Source organism: Cibotium barometz, chromosome 49 (genome assembly GCF_041138505.1).
Source record: "Cibotium barometz isolate CiBa-2024 chromosome 49, ASM4113850v1, whole genome shotgun sequence".
NCBI lineage: Eukaryota > Viridiplantae > Streptophyta > Polypodiopsida > Cyatheales > Cibotiaceae > Cibotium > Cibotium barometz.
The window spans coordinates 6,084,570-6,104,631 of record NC_141094.1 but is presented as its reverse complement, the minus strand read 5'-3'; the positions used below and the strand labels follow the sequence as shown (position 1 = coordinate 6,104,631).

Sequence of the window (20,062 nt, the reverse complement as noted above, 5' to 3'; positions counted from 1 at the left end):
GACTACGGCCAACACTGTTACCCTTGCTAGTTCCGCCACCTCTGCCTTGTTGCAGAGCCCCCTGAACTGTGTCGCCACGATGCCACGACCGCCCTCCTCTTCTCTGGTGCCGCCTTGTTGCGGAGCTCGCCACCACGATAGCCTTGCTTGGCTTCGCCTCTTTACCTTTCTTCGCTACGCTTCTCCCCCGAGCTGCTATGCCTGCCTTCTTTGGTGTTGTGCCACCTCCGACGACAGCTCCTATTGTTGCTTGCGCTGCAGCCTGCTGCCTTCGTTTCAACTGCCACCGCTCTACATCGTTTGCTGCCCTCTGCCACAACAGTCGTTTTGAGTTGCTTTGGTTGTTGCAGAGCAACGACAGCCGGCCTCTCCTAGGCGTTGCCACGACCATGATCACCTCTTGCTCGAGTTGCTTAGCCCGCGGCCTCCACATGGCCTGCCTACACCTTGCTTGCAGTGCCCCTCCTTCGCCCACCACCTTGCTGGGCTACGACGTGTGTGCCAGCGGAGCCAACAAACACACTAGTTTTTAAAAAAAACAACTCCTATGGAAATACTTGCACTTACACGAGCTTTACCACCTAGTTTTAAAAAAAACAACTCCTATGGAAATACTCGCCAAGGAAATGCCAACTTACACCAGAGCTTTGGCCCCATAAAAATCTTTCACTTGTGTAGTTGTTAATTCTTTTCATGAAGATGCTTCCTTGTGAACTAGTCTCCACAATGGAACCATTGTTAAGTCACCACAACGAGGTGCTCTCTCTAGCCCAGGTGTTCAGGGGCCCCCTTAACATTTAATGACCATGGGCGGATTCCTCAACATTGTTTAAAAAACATGAGCACCCATGCTGTGGCTATAGAAGCTACGAGCTAAAGTGACCATGATGCAAAATCCTAAGCTAAGGTGGATGATACTTAAGTGTACTCATTATGATAAAAAATGAACTAACTAAATTTTAGACTCAAGTTAAGTTAGGTTACAAAATTGAGACTTGTTTATTATCATAGAAAGACTTGAGAGCTTTCTTGATTTGATTGCTTAAAAGTGACCCCTTTTACATGAGGAGGATACATCTTGGCTTTGTTAGCTCATGTGGGAGAATTCCTGCTTGCTTATGTGGTAGCTTGCTAGACTTACACTCACTCCCTAACTACCTTCCTTGTGCTCCATGGCACTATATTTCTCAACACCCTTCCTTGGCGCCATATTCTTAGGCTACTGCTCTGCAAGGTGGTTAAAAGTGAGGCTTACAACTCCAAGAACCCCCATGGGTGCATGATTTGCTACTCTCAGGTGATAAGGTTTGGCTACAATATGTCATCACCCCCCTTAGTGCCAACATAGCTATTTAAGGTGGTAAGGTGTGGTGAAAACAACATAAAAGAAATAAGATGGATGTCAACTCATATGGTGACCCCTTTTTATAACATGTAGCTGGATGAGAAATAGGCTTAGGTACTGAGGCTTATTGATGTAGCTCTTAGAAGAGTCTGTCATTGGGAATCTCCTCTTTGCTCGATAAAGACTCCATGTAGTTAGCTTCTTAGTTCTTGAATATGCATTCCTTCTCTTTGTGTCCCAGCTTCTTGCAATGGTCACACTTTGGCTTGTGCTTGAGTCAGCATTTGCTTTGGTAATGTCTCATCCTTCCATAGTGAAAGCATTTTTTGGTGGTTTTATTGAATGATTTCATGTGTGCAAAAATCAACTTAATAAATGGAATGTGTGAATGTGCACATGGTTATTTTATGAGTTATTTTTGTTGACCACGTGCCAAATGTTTATACAAATTATTTATACACGCTTGTGCATGGCGTTGCTACATATACTAGAAGAGTTTTGATTATTTACACTTACTGTGTGAATAAGCTTTAGTGCTCCAGCTATTTTTGTATAAGTGGAAAAGCAAGCCCAATTTTATACGCACAACTATTAATAGTTTCTTGGGCTATATATTGAAACGAAATTCTCAAAATACTCATATCATGGAAGTGGAGTTACACGCATAAGGAGGGGAGATTGCACCTAATAGTGTCTTGATGGTGTTCTATTTTTCTCTTGTTTTATGTTATGCTATGCTCTATCATATCAATTTGATTCAAGTCTATGATTTAATATTTGATGAATTTGTGAGTTTTTAATTATTTATTCAAGAAGTACATAAGTTCCTGTGACATTAGCTCCTTTTCTTCTTTAAGAAGAGAGAAGACACATCCTTCAAGAAGTACATAAGTTCCCGTGACATTGGCTCCTTTTCTTCTTTAAGGAGAAGAGAGAAGACACATCCTTCAAAGATTGGTTCTGACAAATTTTTAGTGTAGTCACCAATGCATTGTACTCTTTTGGCATGTTTTTCAAGAGAATGGTTAGTGCATCTTTATCTCCTATCTTTGCATTTATGCCATCTAATTGTTTCATTCTGCTATTCAGCTTGCTAACAAATTCGACTCACTGAAGTTCATTTCTAGCCCATAGAATTCAATTTTGACGTGAATTTCTTGATTCTTGGCTTTAGCCTCAAACACTTGACTCAACTCTTCTCGTGCATCTTTAACATGTTCCCTCGGGGGGTTCACCTCAAAAAATGTTAGTGTACCACTTGAGTTCAGCAGGATGGGTTTTTTAATTAGATACATTGAGAAAAATTAACAGAATTACATTAACAGGAGGGGTCTATTAATTTAACTTTAGAAGAAAAATCCGTTAGTTCATAAGTAAAGAGGGATTGTTTTATTGGGGGCAAAATTTTTAGTTAAGGGGTTTTTTAAATACCTCTTGAACACATGTGATACCAAGGGTTTTCTAGTAGTGCACCCCCCCGAGTATGTTCCTTGGAGTCTATGTGATGGATAAAGTGAGGTCCTAGGTGTAACCCGATGTGAGTAAAAGTGCTTGCTCATCCTTTTCTATCCACTCATCATTAGGATTAGCAGGTACTTTGTCTTTAATGAGTTACCATAGTATGGCCCAAGTATGAAACCCTTCTCCAGTGAACCCTTCTACACTCATGTTAGTGCTTAATGCCATCTAAGAAGGTCTTACGTGAGTATTACTCTCAAGAAGCATCTAATTCCCTACAAGTTGGTGATGCAATGCCTAGTGTTTAGAACATTACTTAATGAGCTAGAAGTGAAAAATATGCATTACAAGTAATTTGAAGATGATAGAGAGGCAAAAGAGAGTTTTCCTAAGCAAAATACTACCCAAACTTTCTAATTATTTTCTTTAATTAGCTTAATTATAGTGATTAAGGGGTGAAAATGGTGATTAACAGAGGGTTACACCCTTTGTGTACGCGTCCCACGGTGCCATGTGTAATAGTCATAACACCCTTGGAGAATCAAATTGAGTAAGATGAAAGATTAAAGGGGCTTTTAGGATGGGTGTTTACCCTTCATGCACTTGAGGTATCCAAGACAAAAAATCCAGCTCCTCTTCACATGAAATTAGCGCATAGATGCATTTTTCTCCCACTAGTTTTTTGGTTACTGCAAAGACTCTAATGCATGAAATTACACAATATTTGATATGCAAGGTCCTTACACTATAGGCAATACACCACTATAACAGGGTTTGCCCTAAATTTATGCATAGAGGGGGGATGGATCAAAAGACTAGTCGTGGAAGATTTGGCAAAATCAAGCTGCATAAAGCAAAATTGGTGAGACCCTTGGATGTGTGTGGATGCCTTGATGAGTAGATAATGTACCTAGAAGGGCTTAGCCAATGGTGGTAAGGATAAGGAGAATGAAGCTCTGCAAATTTTAGCCACAAGGATAAGGTTGGATTAAACTAAGATTAGTGATCTTAATGAAATGATTACTGCTAATAAAACTGAAAGGAATGACCTAAACTTAAAAGGGTGAGGCTCATGAGGGGAGGGGAGGCTATGGAAGTTGTGAGCTAAAGTGATGATGGTGCAAAGTCCTCAGCTAAGGTGGATGCAATCATAATGATGAGAAAATGAACTAATGAAGCTATAGACTCAAGTTCAGCAGGTTACAAGATTGAAACTTGTACTTATAGAAAGACTTGAGAACATGCTTGATTTGATTGCTTGAAAGTGACCCTTTTTATATGAGATGGGAACATCTTGGCTTTGTTAGATCATGTGGGACAATTCCTACTTGCTCATGTGGTAGCTTGCTAAACTTATACTCACTGCCTACCTTCCTTGTGCTCCATGACACCATATTTCTCAATAAACATTTAATCTCAGGGGCCACATACTAATCTTACTCATGTGTAAATAAACATGCATAAAATTGAGCTCTTCTCTTTTGTCTGCTCTAGTGTTGTTCTCTCATCTCTTGCTAGTGCTTGCTACTTGGTGGTGTGAGTTGCGAGGTGGGTCGCTAGCATGCTTGTGTGGTGATAGATTTCACCTTCTTCTCTACATTATTAGAGCGAGGAAGGATAGTGGTGTGTTGAGAGAGGGAGTGCCCACGTAGCCTGTCCTCCATGCATTGCTCCTTACTTGATGGACCGATAATTGCAATGGAGCAAGGATGTACAAGCATGAGTAGCTTCCCCCGCTAGAAGGTTGAGTGATCGGCTCATGAGGTAGACACTTGCATTAATAAGGCTAAACAATAGTTTGTTGAATGCATTTATAATACACATGCCTTACTCTTAATAAATGATTTAGATATTCTAATATTGGAAAACAAAAACCTAAACCAATTATTGTGGCTGGTTTATAGTAGTTTCCATGCTTTGTTTTAAAGGCTCTATATGCAAGACATATGGTCTGATGCACATAGGAGAAAGCCATCATCACTAAAATGTCCCATTAGTGATGCAAGCATACATGCGGTATTATGAAACTTACTCACATAAATAGATAAGGACGATGGAAAGAAACATACATATAAGAAAAGTAAACAATTTGTTTCATACAAAGACAACACCACATGAAATGTTTGGCGAACTGACAAAGTAAGTTTTTTTAATTTGAAAGTTCAAAAGACAAAGACAATAGTGTGCACGTTGTAGGTGAAAAGAAAAGGTGGGTGTTGATGATAACATAGAAAATGCTACTTAGAAGTTCAAGAGGACAAGATAAAAAGTATTGATTTGTGAAAGGGACAGTAAGTCTTTATTACAAAAAAAGGTAAATCTAGGCATGAACTAGAAAATATTGTGATAATTTGTTCTTAAACATAGGGTGGACCACACGAAGTGTCTACAAAACACAAGACCAATACTTATAGTGCCTTAGCTCATCCTTGATCCAGTTGAAATTTCACGGGCTAATGTGCAGTCAAAAAGGAGTTTAGTTAGTGGTAATGATGATATAAATATTGTAAACTTGATTTATTACATGCCTTCTCCTGTCGAGTTGACGATTAAGTGAAACCTCAAGAGGAAACGTGTGTTTATCTCAAAAAATTTCCCTAAACACTACAACTTTACATCTGCCTATTTAATTTTTTTCCTAAGGAGCTTACTTGTATGGAATGTTAGGTGACCAAAAGTTGGAACTCCTCTAGCTTATGATAGTTATAAAGTCTTAAAAACTTCTGAAAGAAGTAAAAGTAAAAGTTGAAGTAGTGAGTTCTAGAAAAACATTGACAAGCTCACTCTTGAATTGAGGCATGATTGGCCCTAACAACTTACATGTACGATAAAATTGGGTGGACACGAGGATGTGCACTTGTTGAGCTAGGAAGAGAGAAGGTGGGGTCTCTATTGTGTCACACAAGACCTCAAATTCATGGACGTGGGTGTGTTATTTTATGTGAAAGTCCTCTTGATAGGCCTAATGTATGTTGAGAAGTGCGAATTTCTTTAGCTAAATTTACATGATTAAGTCACTTAGGGTGGGTTTTTGAACAGGTCAACCTAAAATATAATACAATTATATTTTTAGTGTTAACATGTTCGAAATGTTCAACCCCCCCTAATGTGTAAACAAGGGCATTGAAGGGCCAAATAATATTTGGCATGTAACTTAGAGCCTCTTCATTAAGTGGCTCTCTCCAACCTGAGGCATTTGGCCACATTTCAGCTTGGGCAACAACTATGGTTGGACACGGGTGTGCGCACCATAAGATCCGCCCAACCAAGTGTGGGAAGATGCACTTATGTAGCCTTTGAAGTGGGTATATACACAACATGTCAACAGGACACCCACAGATACACAAACTTGAGGCATTTGGCCACATTTGAGCTTTGGGCAGCAACAACTATGGCCGAACACGGGTGTGCGCACCATAAGAGCTGCCCGACCAAGTGTGGGAAGGTGCACTTATGTAGCCTTTGGAATGAGTATACACAACATGTCAAGAGGACCCGTAGAGACAAAGACTTGAGGCATTTGGCCACATTTGAGCTTTGGGCAACAACTATGGCCGGACACGGGTGTGCGCAGCATAAGAGCTGCCCAGCCAAGTGTGGGAAGGCGCATTTATGTAGCCTTTGAAGTGAGTATAAACACAACACGTCCGCATTATCTGCGGCTCCATGCGACGAGGACATTGTTTGCGGGTCGGGAGAGGAAATGAATAATTTGTGGCAGGAAAAGAATCTAGGAATACACGTGGTGTGCAACCGTGGGACAGGGGGCCAAAATCACGTAATGTTCTTTAATTAATTTATCGTAACCTTTCCATGGTTGCAGTTCGCTGTTCACTCAATCATCGAAGCCTCCCTTCTCTCTGTGTGGTGCCCCCAACCTCCACGCAGCCGTAGCAGCTTCCACTTCGGTCTGCATGCTCTCCATCGCTGTTTCGAAGCTCCCTGACTCCGATCACAAGCTTACTTGACCCCTAGTTTAGCTTGTTCTGCTGGCTTCTCTCAGAAACCCTAATTCTGCATGCTCTTCTGGCCTGCTATTGTTTCTTTGAAACACTAATATCGCCTGTTCCGGCTCGCTGCAGCTTCATTGAGGCCCTAATTCCGCCTGTTGTGGTGTCTCGCCAGGAAACCTTAACACTGCCTTTCTGTGGTGCTTCCCCATACATGCGAGCATCGAAACACTCGCCGGCTAAGCTCGCCTTTTCTGCTGTTTGGCCACGTCTCTGTGGTTACAGAGTTGCCAAGGGTGTGCATGGTGCCTCAACGAACCATCGCTAGGAGAAAGCAAGGGTAGCTTTGTAATCCATATATGAGCTTCCATCGCCCGCCCTCAATGACTCGCGTTGCCTGGGAATTTTCAGAACATGCATCTCTTATCCACAGGTACTGCATCTACCTCCTCCCATTTCTCGAGCAAAGCTTGCCGCTACCGTGATGGTGGATTTTCCAAATATGTCGCACAGAGATCACAGCTCCAGGCCGCACAGCAAGCCACCTCCGATGTATTCACCAAGGATTGAAGCAACCGGAGTGCACAGCGGCCGCAGAGTTTTACCTTCTCCACTTGGCAAAAGCACAGAGGAGCCACCTGTAGCAGGTTCCTCACCGGCAGTGGACTATGATGACGTATTTGGAGGCCCACCCAGGTTTGGGACATCGATGTTTGCAGGGTCATCGTCAGCAACCCTTGACAGAGCAACTGCTAGGACACCATCATTCAGATCTTCACCGCTGCCTGTGTTTGATCTCCCGGTCTTTGGGGATGATACCTTTGGCAGCAGCAACAGTAGTACATGTGATCCAAGGCCTGCGTCTGTCGCTTATGAGGATATATTCAAAGAAGAAGGACAAATGCCTGATGTTTTTCCAGTTTTCAGTTTGTATGGCAACTCTCTTACTGGCATCTCCAGGTCGAAACCGAGCTCTCGCTCCAGCTCTCGGCGCATGAGCCCTGTCCATCCCGCTGCTGCATTTCCTGGCCAGCCTGGACAGGATGAAATCCCAGTTGCAACAAGCTTGGCGACCTTTCTCAAGCCTAGGTATTCTGCCAGTTCACAATATCATTTTCAGCGGAATTTAATCTTTATACATGAGTTTGGAAAAAGAAGTTGGAGCTTGAAGCCCTGTTTTGCTATTGAATTAATCCAATTGATGGTTCATATCAGAGTGGATTAAATAAATAATTAGTTGTAGTGGAGTGCTGCTTTTAGTTAGTAGTTGAGTGATGATTTTAGACTTGGCTATGTTACTTACTGTTTGAATCAACGGCTGCCAGGCCAGGTGCTGGGAAGTTCCCAAGTCGGTGCTCATTCTCTTCATTGTCTTCCTTTGATGAAAGCAGAGGAAAGCCTTTGGATAGTCCCTTCACAGTTTTAAGAAGTGATCCTGTTACATCAAGCCTGCCCTCCTCACCACCACAAGCTGCAGGCGCTTGGGGTCATTTGAAGAGAGTCATGGGATCTAATAGCAGCAACAGTGTAAGAGCACCCACAAGTTTAGAAGTTGATGATGTATTTGGTGGTTTTCCCCAACGAAGTTATTCTCAACCATTGTCAGCTGTCCAATATGATGCTAAGGAGGCATTGAATGCATCGGAAACTGGCACTACAGGGCCTTTGGAAAAACCGTACTTGAAAAGTTTTGTCACAGGAAGCAAGGTTCGAAGTAGTTCTTCCATAACCCATAACTCTGATGTTTCTGAAAGTATAAATCACACTCTTTCCAGTTCCTCCTCTTTGAATGATGAGCAAGGACTGCATGATGATTTCATAGAGATCAGAATGGATAGACACAGTGATTCTTCAGTTTCAGAAAAGGTGGAGGTAACTGCAGGAAAAGCCTGGATTACAGTTAATGATTTGAGTCTCTTAACTCAGCCCTCACATAAACCACCACCAGCTAGGTCCCCTCCTGCCCCCGCAGCTCAACTGAAATTCAAGTCATGGAAGGATTGGGCTTCTGATTTCCCTGCCAGTCATTCAGCTAGTATATCATTGTCAGGTTTGACTCGTGATTCAGTTCTGGATGCAACAGCAGTAGCAGTAACTGGTACAGTTTCTGTTGAAGAGGAAGATCATAATGATGGAGATGCTGTACCTGGATTTGTCAAGGGCTGGGTGGAAACTCTTTCTGGCAAACAATCTTTTAATAATTTGTCAGCACAGCAATACCCTGGAAAACCTTCTGTTACTTCAGCTGATGGAAGTCAGGTAGAATCCAAGTCTGCAGAGGAAACTATTGAGATAGAAGAAAGGGAGTTGCAGGCTCTGTTGGCTAATGCTTGGAAGATCAATGAAAAGAGGGAGAAAGAAAAAAATGTTGCTAAGCTGTCACAAGAGGTGCCGAAAGCCTCAGAGGTAAAAGAGCAAGAGCCACACTGGAAGGAGCGGAGAAAGCATTTGAATAGGCAATCCAAGGCATCTCAGCCTCAACAAAGCACACAGGTGGGCTTCGAGGACAGAGAGGTCAATTTACACTGGAAAGAACGGAGAAAATATTCAAGCAAAGAAAGGAAGGAAGTAATGAAGAATGGTGGCAAGTCTGATAATTCTGCTACAAAGGCCTTCAATTTGAATGGTCAAGTCTCAGTCCAAGACGGTGTTGGAAACCTTGCAGGAATGAATGTTGTGTCTGAAGCTGAATACTCTCTTGACACAAAGGAGATCGTAAAGGTAGTTACAGAGGAAATGTCAACAAACTGTTATGTGGCATCGACAGGAGTATCAGCGGACGGATGGGCTGGTATAGATCCCAACAAAAAACTCAGCAAAGGAGTCTCCGGGGCACATGAAAATGCTGAACTTCCTGTTAAGGAGAAAGCTTCGGGAAGATCCAATAACCTGGATGGGGTTGCCAGCGGCCAAAACTCAGCGAATGGATCAGTACAGGTAGGCTTTAGTTCTCACAGCCACAGTACTAGAGTTTTTAACATAAAGGCTGTTTGTGTGTTTTGTTGCGAGTCTTTTCCCGCAGAGTTTGGTTTTAAACTTATTTTCCCCTCTCACATGAAGTGAATGGAGCTGATGGACAGGTATATGGGACGTTCTAAACTTTATATATGAAATACCTTCCTCCAAGTTGTAAAGTCCACCCATTTGAAGTTTTTAACTCCTTCTTTAAGTTTCTCACATCTTAACAAGGCTTTTAGGAGCTGACTTTCCACCTTTACTTGTTGACACTCCTCCGCGGCCCCCCCCACCCCCCCACCAAAAGCCCTAAAGAAAAACATCATGTATATTTGTAGAGCTGTATGGAACCTGCTTGCCGCATGTGGCAAGCAGGCAGGCAGCAAGCAGTTTTGCAGACTGAGTAGGGTCCAGGCTGGGGCGAGCAAGTTTGGCCGCACAATTTCTGGTGGGATGGCCTTTTTGCAGGAGGTTGACCAGTTGATCTGCTGTAGGGTGCCTATATAAGGGGCTTCCCACCTCCTGTCTCTGCCTTATGATTCATATGTTTGATTCCTGCTGCGAGTTGTAGTTATGCTCTTAATCTTAGCTGTTTGCTGAAACTGGATGTGACAAACACACTTAAGTGTTTGTGGAATGTCTTCTATTCCACATTGTTTGGAAAAAGAGAAGATATCTTCAAGATTTCAAGACTTTGTGCTGAAGGGGATAGTGTAGAGCAACTTAATGGAACTATTTATGCATATAAATTTTCAATCTATACACTTTTTTTGTCAAGATAGTATAGTAGAGATTGTGCGCTTTTTTCAACCTTGGTGGTCATCAACCTTTTGCCCTGCTAATGTATCATGAATTGTTTTTCTTCACTTTGTGCATTGGAAGTGACGGAACATACAAAGACACGGAGCAATCTTGTTGAAACAAACTCATTGAGATGGCCAACTAATGCATGTGAAGCTGACGTATTTATACTTTATGAAATTATTGATTTTTCAAAACATCGCGGTTTCTTAGCTGAGGGACGAAACCTTTCGAAACAAAACCCGAACAGCCTCGAAACAAAAAAAACGTTTCTTGTGACTATGATTGCACTACATTCCTTTCTGTTTGATCCAGTTAGAGCCCTTGATGAGGACATTGACAATGATTGCACTACATTCCTTTCTATTTGATCCAGGTAGAGCCCTGGGAACCATTCTTATTTTGGTGAGGCATTATGATAATTTTGCTTGATTAGATGCCACAAGTGGTTCAATCAAGGACTCTTAAGAAATTGAAGAAGAGAAGGTAGAAATTGGAAAAGATTGAAGACATTGAAGGATAGTGTATGAAGAAAAAGGGGAAAGAAGAGAGGAGAAGAAGAGCAAGGGAGAAGAAGAGGAGAGAAGAAGAGAAAGGAAGAAGAAGAGAGAAGAAGAGAATGAAGGAAGGAGGAGTAGAGGTGAAAGAAGTAGTAGAAGATGGAAAAGGGAAGGAGGGAGGCAGGAGAAGAAGAGGGAAGCAAGGTGATGAGGAGGATATGGAAGAAAAACAAAGATGAAAAAATCCTAGAAAAATCGGGGAAGGGGGAGGGAGGGAGGGAGGGAGGGGGGGGGGATTGAAATCTAGGTGAAACTGCCGTATTAGAGAGGTTTTGAGGCTTTTAAACACCGTTTCAAGGTTTCGAGGTTTCGAAAGCTAGAAACATGTTTTTTTGTTACTGTGATTTCGCGTGAAAGAAACAAAAGCGTGTGGACAACAACAAGGAATGCTCACAAATACGCTAGTCATGTGAACAAGGCTAGCAATGCACATAAACTCACAACGCGTGTAAACAATCACCAAGTTGTGTGAACAATGGTTTATAGGAGAAGTATGAAAAGGTTAAAAGGGGTAGAGGGTGTGAAAGACTAAGGAGTATGAAGAAACCAAAATAAACCCTAAAGTTTGATGCAAATAGGCGCCCTTTATTTTTTTTTCTCTCAAACAGTCTTCCTTCTTCCCGCGCTCACTAGCAGCCCCTGTAGTGACTGCAAGGTTGAAAGCTCAAAGAGCTTAATGATGTTGCTATTTTTAATTTTAATTTTTCTCTCTTGATAAAATGCCGCTTGGTTGAGCTTTCTGAGAGCTCCGAGCTCAATGAAGCAAGACGGTGGTCTGTGAAACAGACCTACGAAAGGGTTGTGGCACGGGTACTTACGCTTATCTTCAAGAAAACAACAATTTCACGTGTAAAACCTTGAGAAAACCTGAAAATAAACAAAAGAGAGAGGGAGTAGAGAGAGAAGACACCACACTAGGTGTCAAAATAGCCTTGTCCTGACTCCCCCTCCTCTTTCGAGTTATATTAGATAAAACTCCTTGGAGGAGTTCTAACGTTAGAGGAGGTGGAAGTGACAAAATTGAAGAACTACTTGTAGTTAACCCACTTAATCAACAATCACAAATAATAAAAGAAAGAAAGTAGGATTCAGAGAAAAGAGAAACGAGACCTTACTGAGAGGGGGACATGTCTCTCCCCCTTTGCAGGAACTTATTGAATCAAACCATGGGCACAAAGTGCTTGAATCTTTACAATAGATGAGAAATGCGTTATCCAAATGAAGAGAGAGTGCTCCAATTTTTAGGTTTGAGGCTTCAATGCTAAAGAGTAAGCTCTAAATGACAAGTTGCTACTTTAATTGTGAAGTGTTGACAAGTGTTAAGCTAAATTGACAAGTGTAAGGTGACATGACAAGTGTAGGGACACTTGTCTCATTCTAGATGCCACATGTCTTAATTTAAGAGGCGATTCTTCCATAACCTTCTATGCTAAAAATATCCCAACTCATAAAGAATTTGACAAAGGTGATTTAGTAACGCTTGATCCTTGCGAAAATACGGAGGTTCTGATATGAACAGAATTTCCATCAGTGTCTGCCAAAAATATCAACTCTCCTAGATTCTAGCAGTTGATGACACAATAGTGAGGGGAAGAGGGAGAGATGATAATTAACAAGATAATCAGTACAATACTAAAGGGATTGTGGGAGTACAAGATGTAGTGGAAAGCATAAATTCATTATACAAGTAGGTCCTTTTTATAGGAGAGACCTCATGACATATTCTAAGCATATGCTTGATTTGATGCTACCACATATGCTAAATAAGATTCCACCAAATATTCTAAGTATGATGCCACCACATATGCCTTTTAAGAGGCTGTTTTTACACATGAGACTTATACATACTAGCGGTTGTTCACACACATTGGAACCGCTTTATTTAAGGCATACATTCAATACTAGTTTATTCAACCACCTAGCACTTGTTTATTTCCACATTAATCACTATTAATATTTAACATTCCCCTCCATAGTGATAATGTGGCTAGAAAGCCCAATCATCTTGGACTTGGTTTACTTTATCTTTTGGCTGTTGCTTCTTGTCGTTGGAGGTAGAAGAAGCGGAATTTGTAGACTCCGCAACCATATCGCCTCACATGCAGCATAACAAACTACATGGTACTCCGCCTCGGTAGAGGAAAGTGCCACAGTAGGTTGCTTTTTTACTGCTCCAAGAAATGGCTCCAGACCCAAGTGTAAAAACACAACCACCATCTGTAAACCGGCCTGACGGGCGGTGAAACAAACATTTGCACATAAAACACTTCAACGCCATTGAAGACCTAGAAAAGGAAAACGCCATTGAAGACCTAGAAAAGGAAAACAAACAGGGGGAGCTAGAGTGCTCTTGCAAATAGTACACGGACACCGATTGGCCCCAAATCGCAGTGGCGCCCCTTGCGGTATTTCTTTAATTGATTATAAGAGCTTTGATTACAATATAAGGCTGGGAACTCAGCCGACACAGTAGAACTCGTGAAGCTTGCAAATGAACCTGCATCTGGCTGCTTGTCCACTCGGCATCCACAAACAAATCCTGCCATTGTTCACATCGAAAGACTCTCTCACATTGAGTCTGCATACAGAAGCTTTCTCCCATGATCAAGGCTGCCACAACCATCCATAGCCTCTCACACTATGAACAGCATCACACCCTGACACATCGAGTGCTTCTGTATCACAACACAGACTCCCAAACTCTCTCTCAAAAGAGTATCACAGCACAGCATACCATACAGTCGACACACCTGTACAAACCCTCTCTACCTTCCAAGGGTACTATCCATCTCTGTCATGGATTCCCTGTCCCTTGTCCAATCAGTAGCAAGGCTGTCATGGCCCTGTGAAAATGGAACAGCACAAGTGTGGGCATGGTGGTTATTGAGTCAGAATATATTATGATTCACATGGGGGGTGCCCGGACAGAGTTTAAGATGTGTGGACATCCCTAGGTGTGAAGGGGGGAACTAGAACATTAAACTTTTAATGTTTATAAAAGTTGCCCCTAGGCCTTAGTGGCCCCAGGGAACTTTTAAAGTTTGGGGCCCTAGGGATTATTTTGGGGAGGAGGGCCACTTCACTTTTGGAGTGTGTGTTTCTCTCTCCTCCCTCTCTCTCTTCCCTTTTGGGAGTCGTGGAGCAAAAGTGGGCTCTCATGCGTGGAAAAGCTGAGGAAACTCTGGTCGACTGCTGATTAGGGCTGTTGCTGCTGTTTTCTGTGAGCTGTGTGCTGGAGCAGGCCGTACAGCAGCCGTACAGTGCTGTACGACAGCAGGTATTGCTGTGGACAGAGATTGCGCAGAGCTGTGGGACAGAGACAGGCGGCTGCGTCTGCTGAATCCAGGTTGTACAGGCTGTACGACTGCAAGTACAGCTCTGTACTTTCTGCAAGCACACTGTACGGTCAGTTCTGGGGCAAGTACAAGTGCTGGGCAATACTGCTGCAGACGGCGCAGGCGACCAGCAGCAAATCAGCAGGCGACTACTTCTGGTTTTCTGCAGAAACAGCCCGTACCGTCAAGTACAAGCAAGTACAATCAAGTACATACAAGTACAGTGCTGTTTTTCAGATCTGTACATTCAAAGACAGCATAGAAGTGAACACAAGGAGGAGGGTACAGACAAGTACGTGCATGCGTGTGAAGCAAGGTTGTGGAAACAAGTGCCTGCAAGTACAGATTGGTACCGTTGCTTCCTCCAGTGCTGTTTCACGAGCTGATTTTGGTAAGCTCCTCATCTGTTCATCTATCTCTCTTTCCACTGCTTGATGTCAGTTGCAGATATGAGCTATCTGGGCCCTTGTGAGAGGAGGGGTATGGCAGATTGACAAGGGTTGAGGCAGAGTTTGGACAGCATATGTATGTATGAGCTGAGATGTTGTATCATGCACTTGAGTTATGCCAGATGTATGCTCATGGCTGCCCTGTTTAGTGGTCTTGGCTGATCAGAGGGAGGCACAGTGTGTTATTGTGAAACACAGATCTGTGTGCATAGATTCTCTGTGCTAAGAGGTATTGTGGGCCGTCAGATTGGACATACAGGTGTAATCTCTTGGCTGATTTTTGTTGTACTCAGCCATTCATATTTTTTGGAATTGAATAAAGAAATACCGCAAGGGGAGCAAGCTTTGGGGCCAACAGGTGTTGCTTTGTTTTCAGATTTGGGCACTCTAGCTCCAATCTGTTTTGTTTTCACATCTAGACTACAAGTGGACGGGTGACTGCTAGTCTACCGCACTCTGGTTTCTATCAGAGGCTGGTTTCAAGGTTCCGTTGCCGGGACCAATCATCAACTTTCTGAAGGGGGTGAGCCCGTGGTTGCCTCGAAGAAAGCCATCGCTGAAAATTCAGCAAACATGTCTGATACAGAGGATGAGTACTTCTATCATGAAGAAGAAGAGCAAGAGACTTCTCCTGAGAGAGATGTATCTGAGGATATTTTTGCAGGAGAACAGGCTGCAGATGTGGAGCCTTATGAGGATGTAACACAGCCAGAAGATGTGCATGGTAAAGAGGATGATGATGCTCGGTTCAAAGATCATTTGGCTAGTGTTATGGATACTTTTATGCAGCTCACACAGTGAGAGATTTGCTGAATTTATGAGATCTCGCACAGAGCCCCGCACAGAGCCCGAGAAAAAGAAGAAGAAGGTTCGTTGTAAGAATCTTCCACAGGGTCATAGTGGTGCCATCCCACAGGAACCATCTTTTGGCCAGTTTCGGAATATGCAGCATGCTTATGGTGCAAACTCTCAGAGTTCCTTCTATGGACAGCCACCTATTCCTCAGCAGAATATGCATCCAGGTTATTTTGGTGGTGGTTCGGTGTTCCAATCCATGACTGGGGGTTATCCTCAGGGAGGCATGGGTATGTACGGGCCTTTTGGAGCCAATTTTCAGCCTGGCATGCAAGGGAATATATATGGTGGTATGCAATCCGGTATGCAAGGAAATATGTTTGGAGGCATGCAACCTGGGATGCAAGGCAATATGTTTGGTGGTATGCAGCCAGGTATGCATAATGGAATGTTTGGAAACATGGCTGGAATGTATGGTATGCCTGGTGTGGGAATGGGAAATGTTGACCCAATGATGGGTATGAATGTTGGGGGCAGCAATCTTGCGAAACTACTTCCATATGATAATCTAATGCCTATGGGAAAGGCGAAGGATTACAAGGAAGGGGGAGCTGCAGTGAAGTTTGACACATTCAGTGGGACCAAGGATAAACTTAAAGCACTTACCTTTTTACAGCAGTTTGATGCTGCTTTTTCTGGTGGGAATTACACAGAGTCCTCTAAGGAGAGGAAAGCTGCCACTTTTCTCAAGGGCAATGCTTTGCAGTGGTGGTCTACTCTTCTTTTGCAGGGCATAGCACCCACCACATGGGTCCAATTCAAACAGGTTTTCTCTTCCGTATGGCTCACATCTACATTTGAGGTGGATGTTATGACCGCATGGCACAAATTGGATGCTTCAAAGTGTGATAGTTTGGAGGATTATAACAAGAAGTTTTGGGAAGCTTTACTCCCAGTGACTTCTTATCGTGCGGTGCCATTATCTGAGCAGGTAGAGAAGTATTGTTGTGGTAGTTTGGAGGATTATAACAAGAAGTTTTGGGAAGCTTTACTCCCAGTGACTTCTTATCGTGCGGTGCCATTATCTGAGCAGGTAGAGAAGTATTGTTGTGGGCTGCCCAAAGAGGTACGAGATTATTGTATAAAGACGAGTAACGAACATGTCACAGATGATTGAAAATGCTATGACAGCTAATGCGTTACTCACAGGTGGTTCATCTGGGTTTAAAGGCAGTAAGAAATTGAGCAAGAAAGCTGAAAAATTTGGGCATGCTTCTCGTGATGCTAAAGGGTCTTCAGAGACAAAGTATAAGAAGTTGCCAATGCCCAAGAGGACTTCTGAGGAAAGACAGGCTTTGAGAGATGCTCAAAAGTGTTTTTACTGTACTGAAGAGGGGCATATGTCATTCAATTGTCCCAAGAGAAAGTCCCAAAAGGACTCTGACATTAAAGGAGAGCCCAAGCCAAAGAAACCAAAGCCTTCTGCAGGCTTAGTTCCTGATCTTGTGGGGGAGCAGCTAGGTGGTGAAGCTACAGAGTTGTGCAGGGCATGGAGCAAAGTGAGAGATCAGAATGCTTTGATCTTCTTTGACACAGGTGCTAGAGCCAACTTCATTTCACCAGATTTGGTTGGCCGATTGGGGATTCGCGCAGAGGAGATGGGGCCGTTACATGAGGCTAATATGGCTTGTCCAGGGTATGCAGAACCCGTTACTCCTATTATTGGGAAGCTTCGGCTTCATTTGCAGGGTTATGTGGACAGTGAAGAGTTCTTCATCATGCCTTTGGATGGCTGTGATGTTTTGTTGGGGATGCCATGGTGCCACAGGGTACATGCGGTGGTGGATACTTACGATAGGAAAATTACTCTGACTCATAAAGAGAAAGAACATGTATTGGATGTAAAACTCAAAGGAGAATCTGTTCCTAATGTATCCGCTTCGGCGATTTCATCAGTAATGAAAAAGCATCTTTCCGCGTACTTGATTTATGTAAAGGATGCACAGGATGATGAGTCCAAGTCTAATTTGTCTATGTTAGATAAGGACAGGACTGATTTCTTATGTGGGTTTCAAGATTGTTTTTCCGAGTCATTGCGAGGAGAACTTCCTCCTGAGAGGCCAGAAGATCATGCTATTGATCTGATTCCTGGTAGTACTCCACCGAATAGACCGCCGTACCGTGTTAGTGCAGTCCAACAGGAAGAGATTATGAGTCAGGTGCAGGAGCTTTTGAATAAAGGGTTGATACAGCCTAGCTCATCACCCTTTTGCTCACCTGTGCTCTTAGTGCAGAAGAAGGATGGTTCTTGTTGGCGCATGTGTATTGATTACAGGGCGCTGAACAAGAATACCATGAAGAATCGATTCCCCATACCGAGGATCGATGACATCTTGGATCGCTTACAGGGCTCCACAGTTTTTAGTCGTATTGACTTGAAAAGCGGGTATCATCAGATATGCATTAGACCCGAGGATGTGCATAAGACAGCATTCCGAACCACGTTTGGGTTGTATGAGTTCTTGGTTATGCCCTTTGGTTTGACAAATGCGCCTGCCACATTTAACAGAATGATGGACATGATTTTCAGGCCTCATAGAGAGTTTGTGGACACATTCTTTGATGATATGATTGTGCATTCACGAACTGAGGAATAGCATAGAAGGCATTTGGCCATTGTGTTTGCAGAACTCAGAAACCATAGGTTGGTGGTTAATGGCAAGAAGAGTGAGTTCTTTTTGCAGGAGAGACATTTCTTGGGGCATATTGTGTCTGGTCATGGAGTCCGTATGGATACAACAAAGGTGGAAGCAATACTTAATTGGCCAGCTTTGAGGACCGTGCATGATGTACGCAGCTTTTTAGGATTGTGTTCCTATTACAGGCGTTACATACGGCACTTTGCTAAAATTGCTTTGCCTCTTCATGCTTTGACGAAGAAAGCAACTCCGTTTAGATGGGCTGATCGGGAAATTACAGCATTCAAAAAGCTCAAAGAAAAGCTTACTTCGGACCCAGTATTGGTGTTGCCGGACCTCCGAAAGGCTTTTGTTGTCCAGTGTGATGCATGTGGAAGTAGCATTGGTGTAGTTCTCATGCAAGAGGGACATGTGATAGCCTATGAGAGTAGAGTTTTGCAAGATGCTGAGAAGCATTTACAGGTGTATGAGAAAGAGATGTTGGCTGTAATTCATGCTCTTTCTACATGGAAACATTACTTGCTTGGGGCTGATTTCACTGTGCAGATAGATCATCAGACCTTGCGATATTTCCTCACGTAGACTAAGCTTTCAGAGAAGCATATGCGTTGGGCGAACTTTTTGTCAATGTTTCACTTCCAGATTGTGCATGTGGAAGGCAAAAAGAATGTAGTGGCAGATGCTTTATCACGCAAGCCACAGGTCTCTGCAGTTTCACTTGCTTATCATCATGAGCTTGATGAAATGAAAGAGCAGTATGCCCATGATGAGGACTTTGAAAGGTTGTATGATCAGATGTCTGAGGGTCAGTGGCATGAGCACTATACTCTCAGAGATGGGTTTTTATTGATGCATGGCAGACTGTGTGTTACCAGGCCATTGCGACTCAAGGTTATGATTGAAAGTCATGCTCCACAGTATGCAGGTCATAGAGGTATTGATGCCACGGTCAAAGCAGTGGAGACTTTCTTTTATTGGCCAGCCTTGAGAAGAGATGTTGATGCCTTTGTGAGGCAATGCATCGTATGTCAGAAGGTAAAGTTTGACCGTCAGAAGACACCAGGGTTATTACAGCCTTTACCTTCCGGATAGACCTTGGGAGAGCATTGCCATGGATTTTGTATTTGATCTTCCATGGACACAAACGGGAAATGATGGCATCTGGACTATCATATGCAGGTTCAGTAAGCAGGCTCATTTCATTCCCGTGCGGAAGACAATTAACGTGGATCATATGGTGAAGTTGTTCATGGTGAACATCTTCAAGTATCATGGCTTGCCTACGTCTATCATTAGTGACCGTGATCCACGGATGACGAGTTTGTTTTGGAGAGGGTTGTTCGACAACATGGGTACAACTCTCAAGTTTTCATCATCATTTCATCCACAGACAGATGGTCAGTTAGAAGAGGCTAACTCTACAGTGTTGGATCTTCTCAAGTGTTATGTGTCAGAGCACAAGCAACAATGGGAAAAATATCTTCCTTTGGTGGAGTTTGCATATAACAACACTGTACATAGCTCGACAGGCAAGGCGCCTTTTGAGATTGTAGAAGGAGGGAAGAAGGTACCACCCATTTTGCATACAAAGGATAAGATCTTTGAGGCTGATCAGTATGTGGAGAGCTTGGATGAAGCTTATCGGAGAGTTAAGTTGGCCCTCCAGAAAACTCAGCAGAAGCAAAAGAAAGCCGCAGACCGTCACAGACGTGATT

The 20,062-nt window shown here is 43.1% G+C and overlaps 2 protein-coding genes across 5 annotated transcripts in view; both read left to right on the top strand.

Annotated features, from left to right (window-relative positions):
- The first annotated feature begins 6,566 nt into the window (after positions 1 to 6,566).
- LOC147610228 (uncharacterized) overlaps positions 6,567 to 20,062 on the top strand; it is a 54,493-nt gene continuing 40,997 nt past the window's right edge. Inside the window, exons 1-2 of one of the 4 annotated variants that reach the window (XM_086786128.1) lie at positions 6,567 to 7,842; positions 8,079 to 9,690. In XM_086786128.1, the coding sequence (XP_086642254.1) occupies positions 7,238 to 7,842; positions 8,079 to 9,690 (2,217 nt within the window). In that variant the 5' untranslated portion in view covers positions 6,567 to 7,237. The remainder of the gene's footprint in view (positions 7,843 to 8,078; positions 9,691 to 20,062) is intronic. The other 3 variants (XR_015264019.1, XM_086786129.1, XM_086786130.1) reach the window with 3 other exon arrangements.
- Positions 15,797 to 16,825, top strand: LOC147610229 (uncharacterized). Its single transcript, XM_086786218.1, has 2 exons — positions 15,797 to 16,639; positions 16,742 to 16,825. Exons 1-2 carry the CDS (start codon positions 15,797 to 15,799, stop codon positions 16,823 to 16,825), a joined length of 927 nt encoding a protein of 308 aa, XP_086642344.1.

What these genes read in the sequence shown, in the direction of transcription:
- LOC147610229 (XM_086786218.1), top strand. Translation starts at nt 15,797, where the DNA reads ATGCAGCATGCTTATGGTGCAAACTCTCAGAGTTCCTTCTATGGACAG. An exon ending in CGGTGCCATTATCTGAGCAG is followed by an intron (nt 16,640 to 16,741) that starts GTAGAGAAGTAT and finishes TTATCTGAGCAG; the next exon opens with GTAGAGAAGTATTGTTGTGG.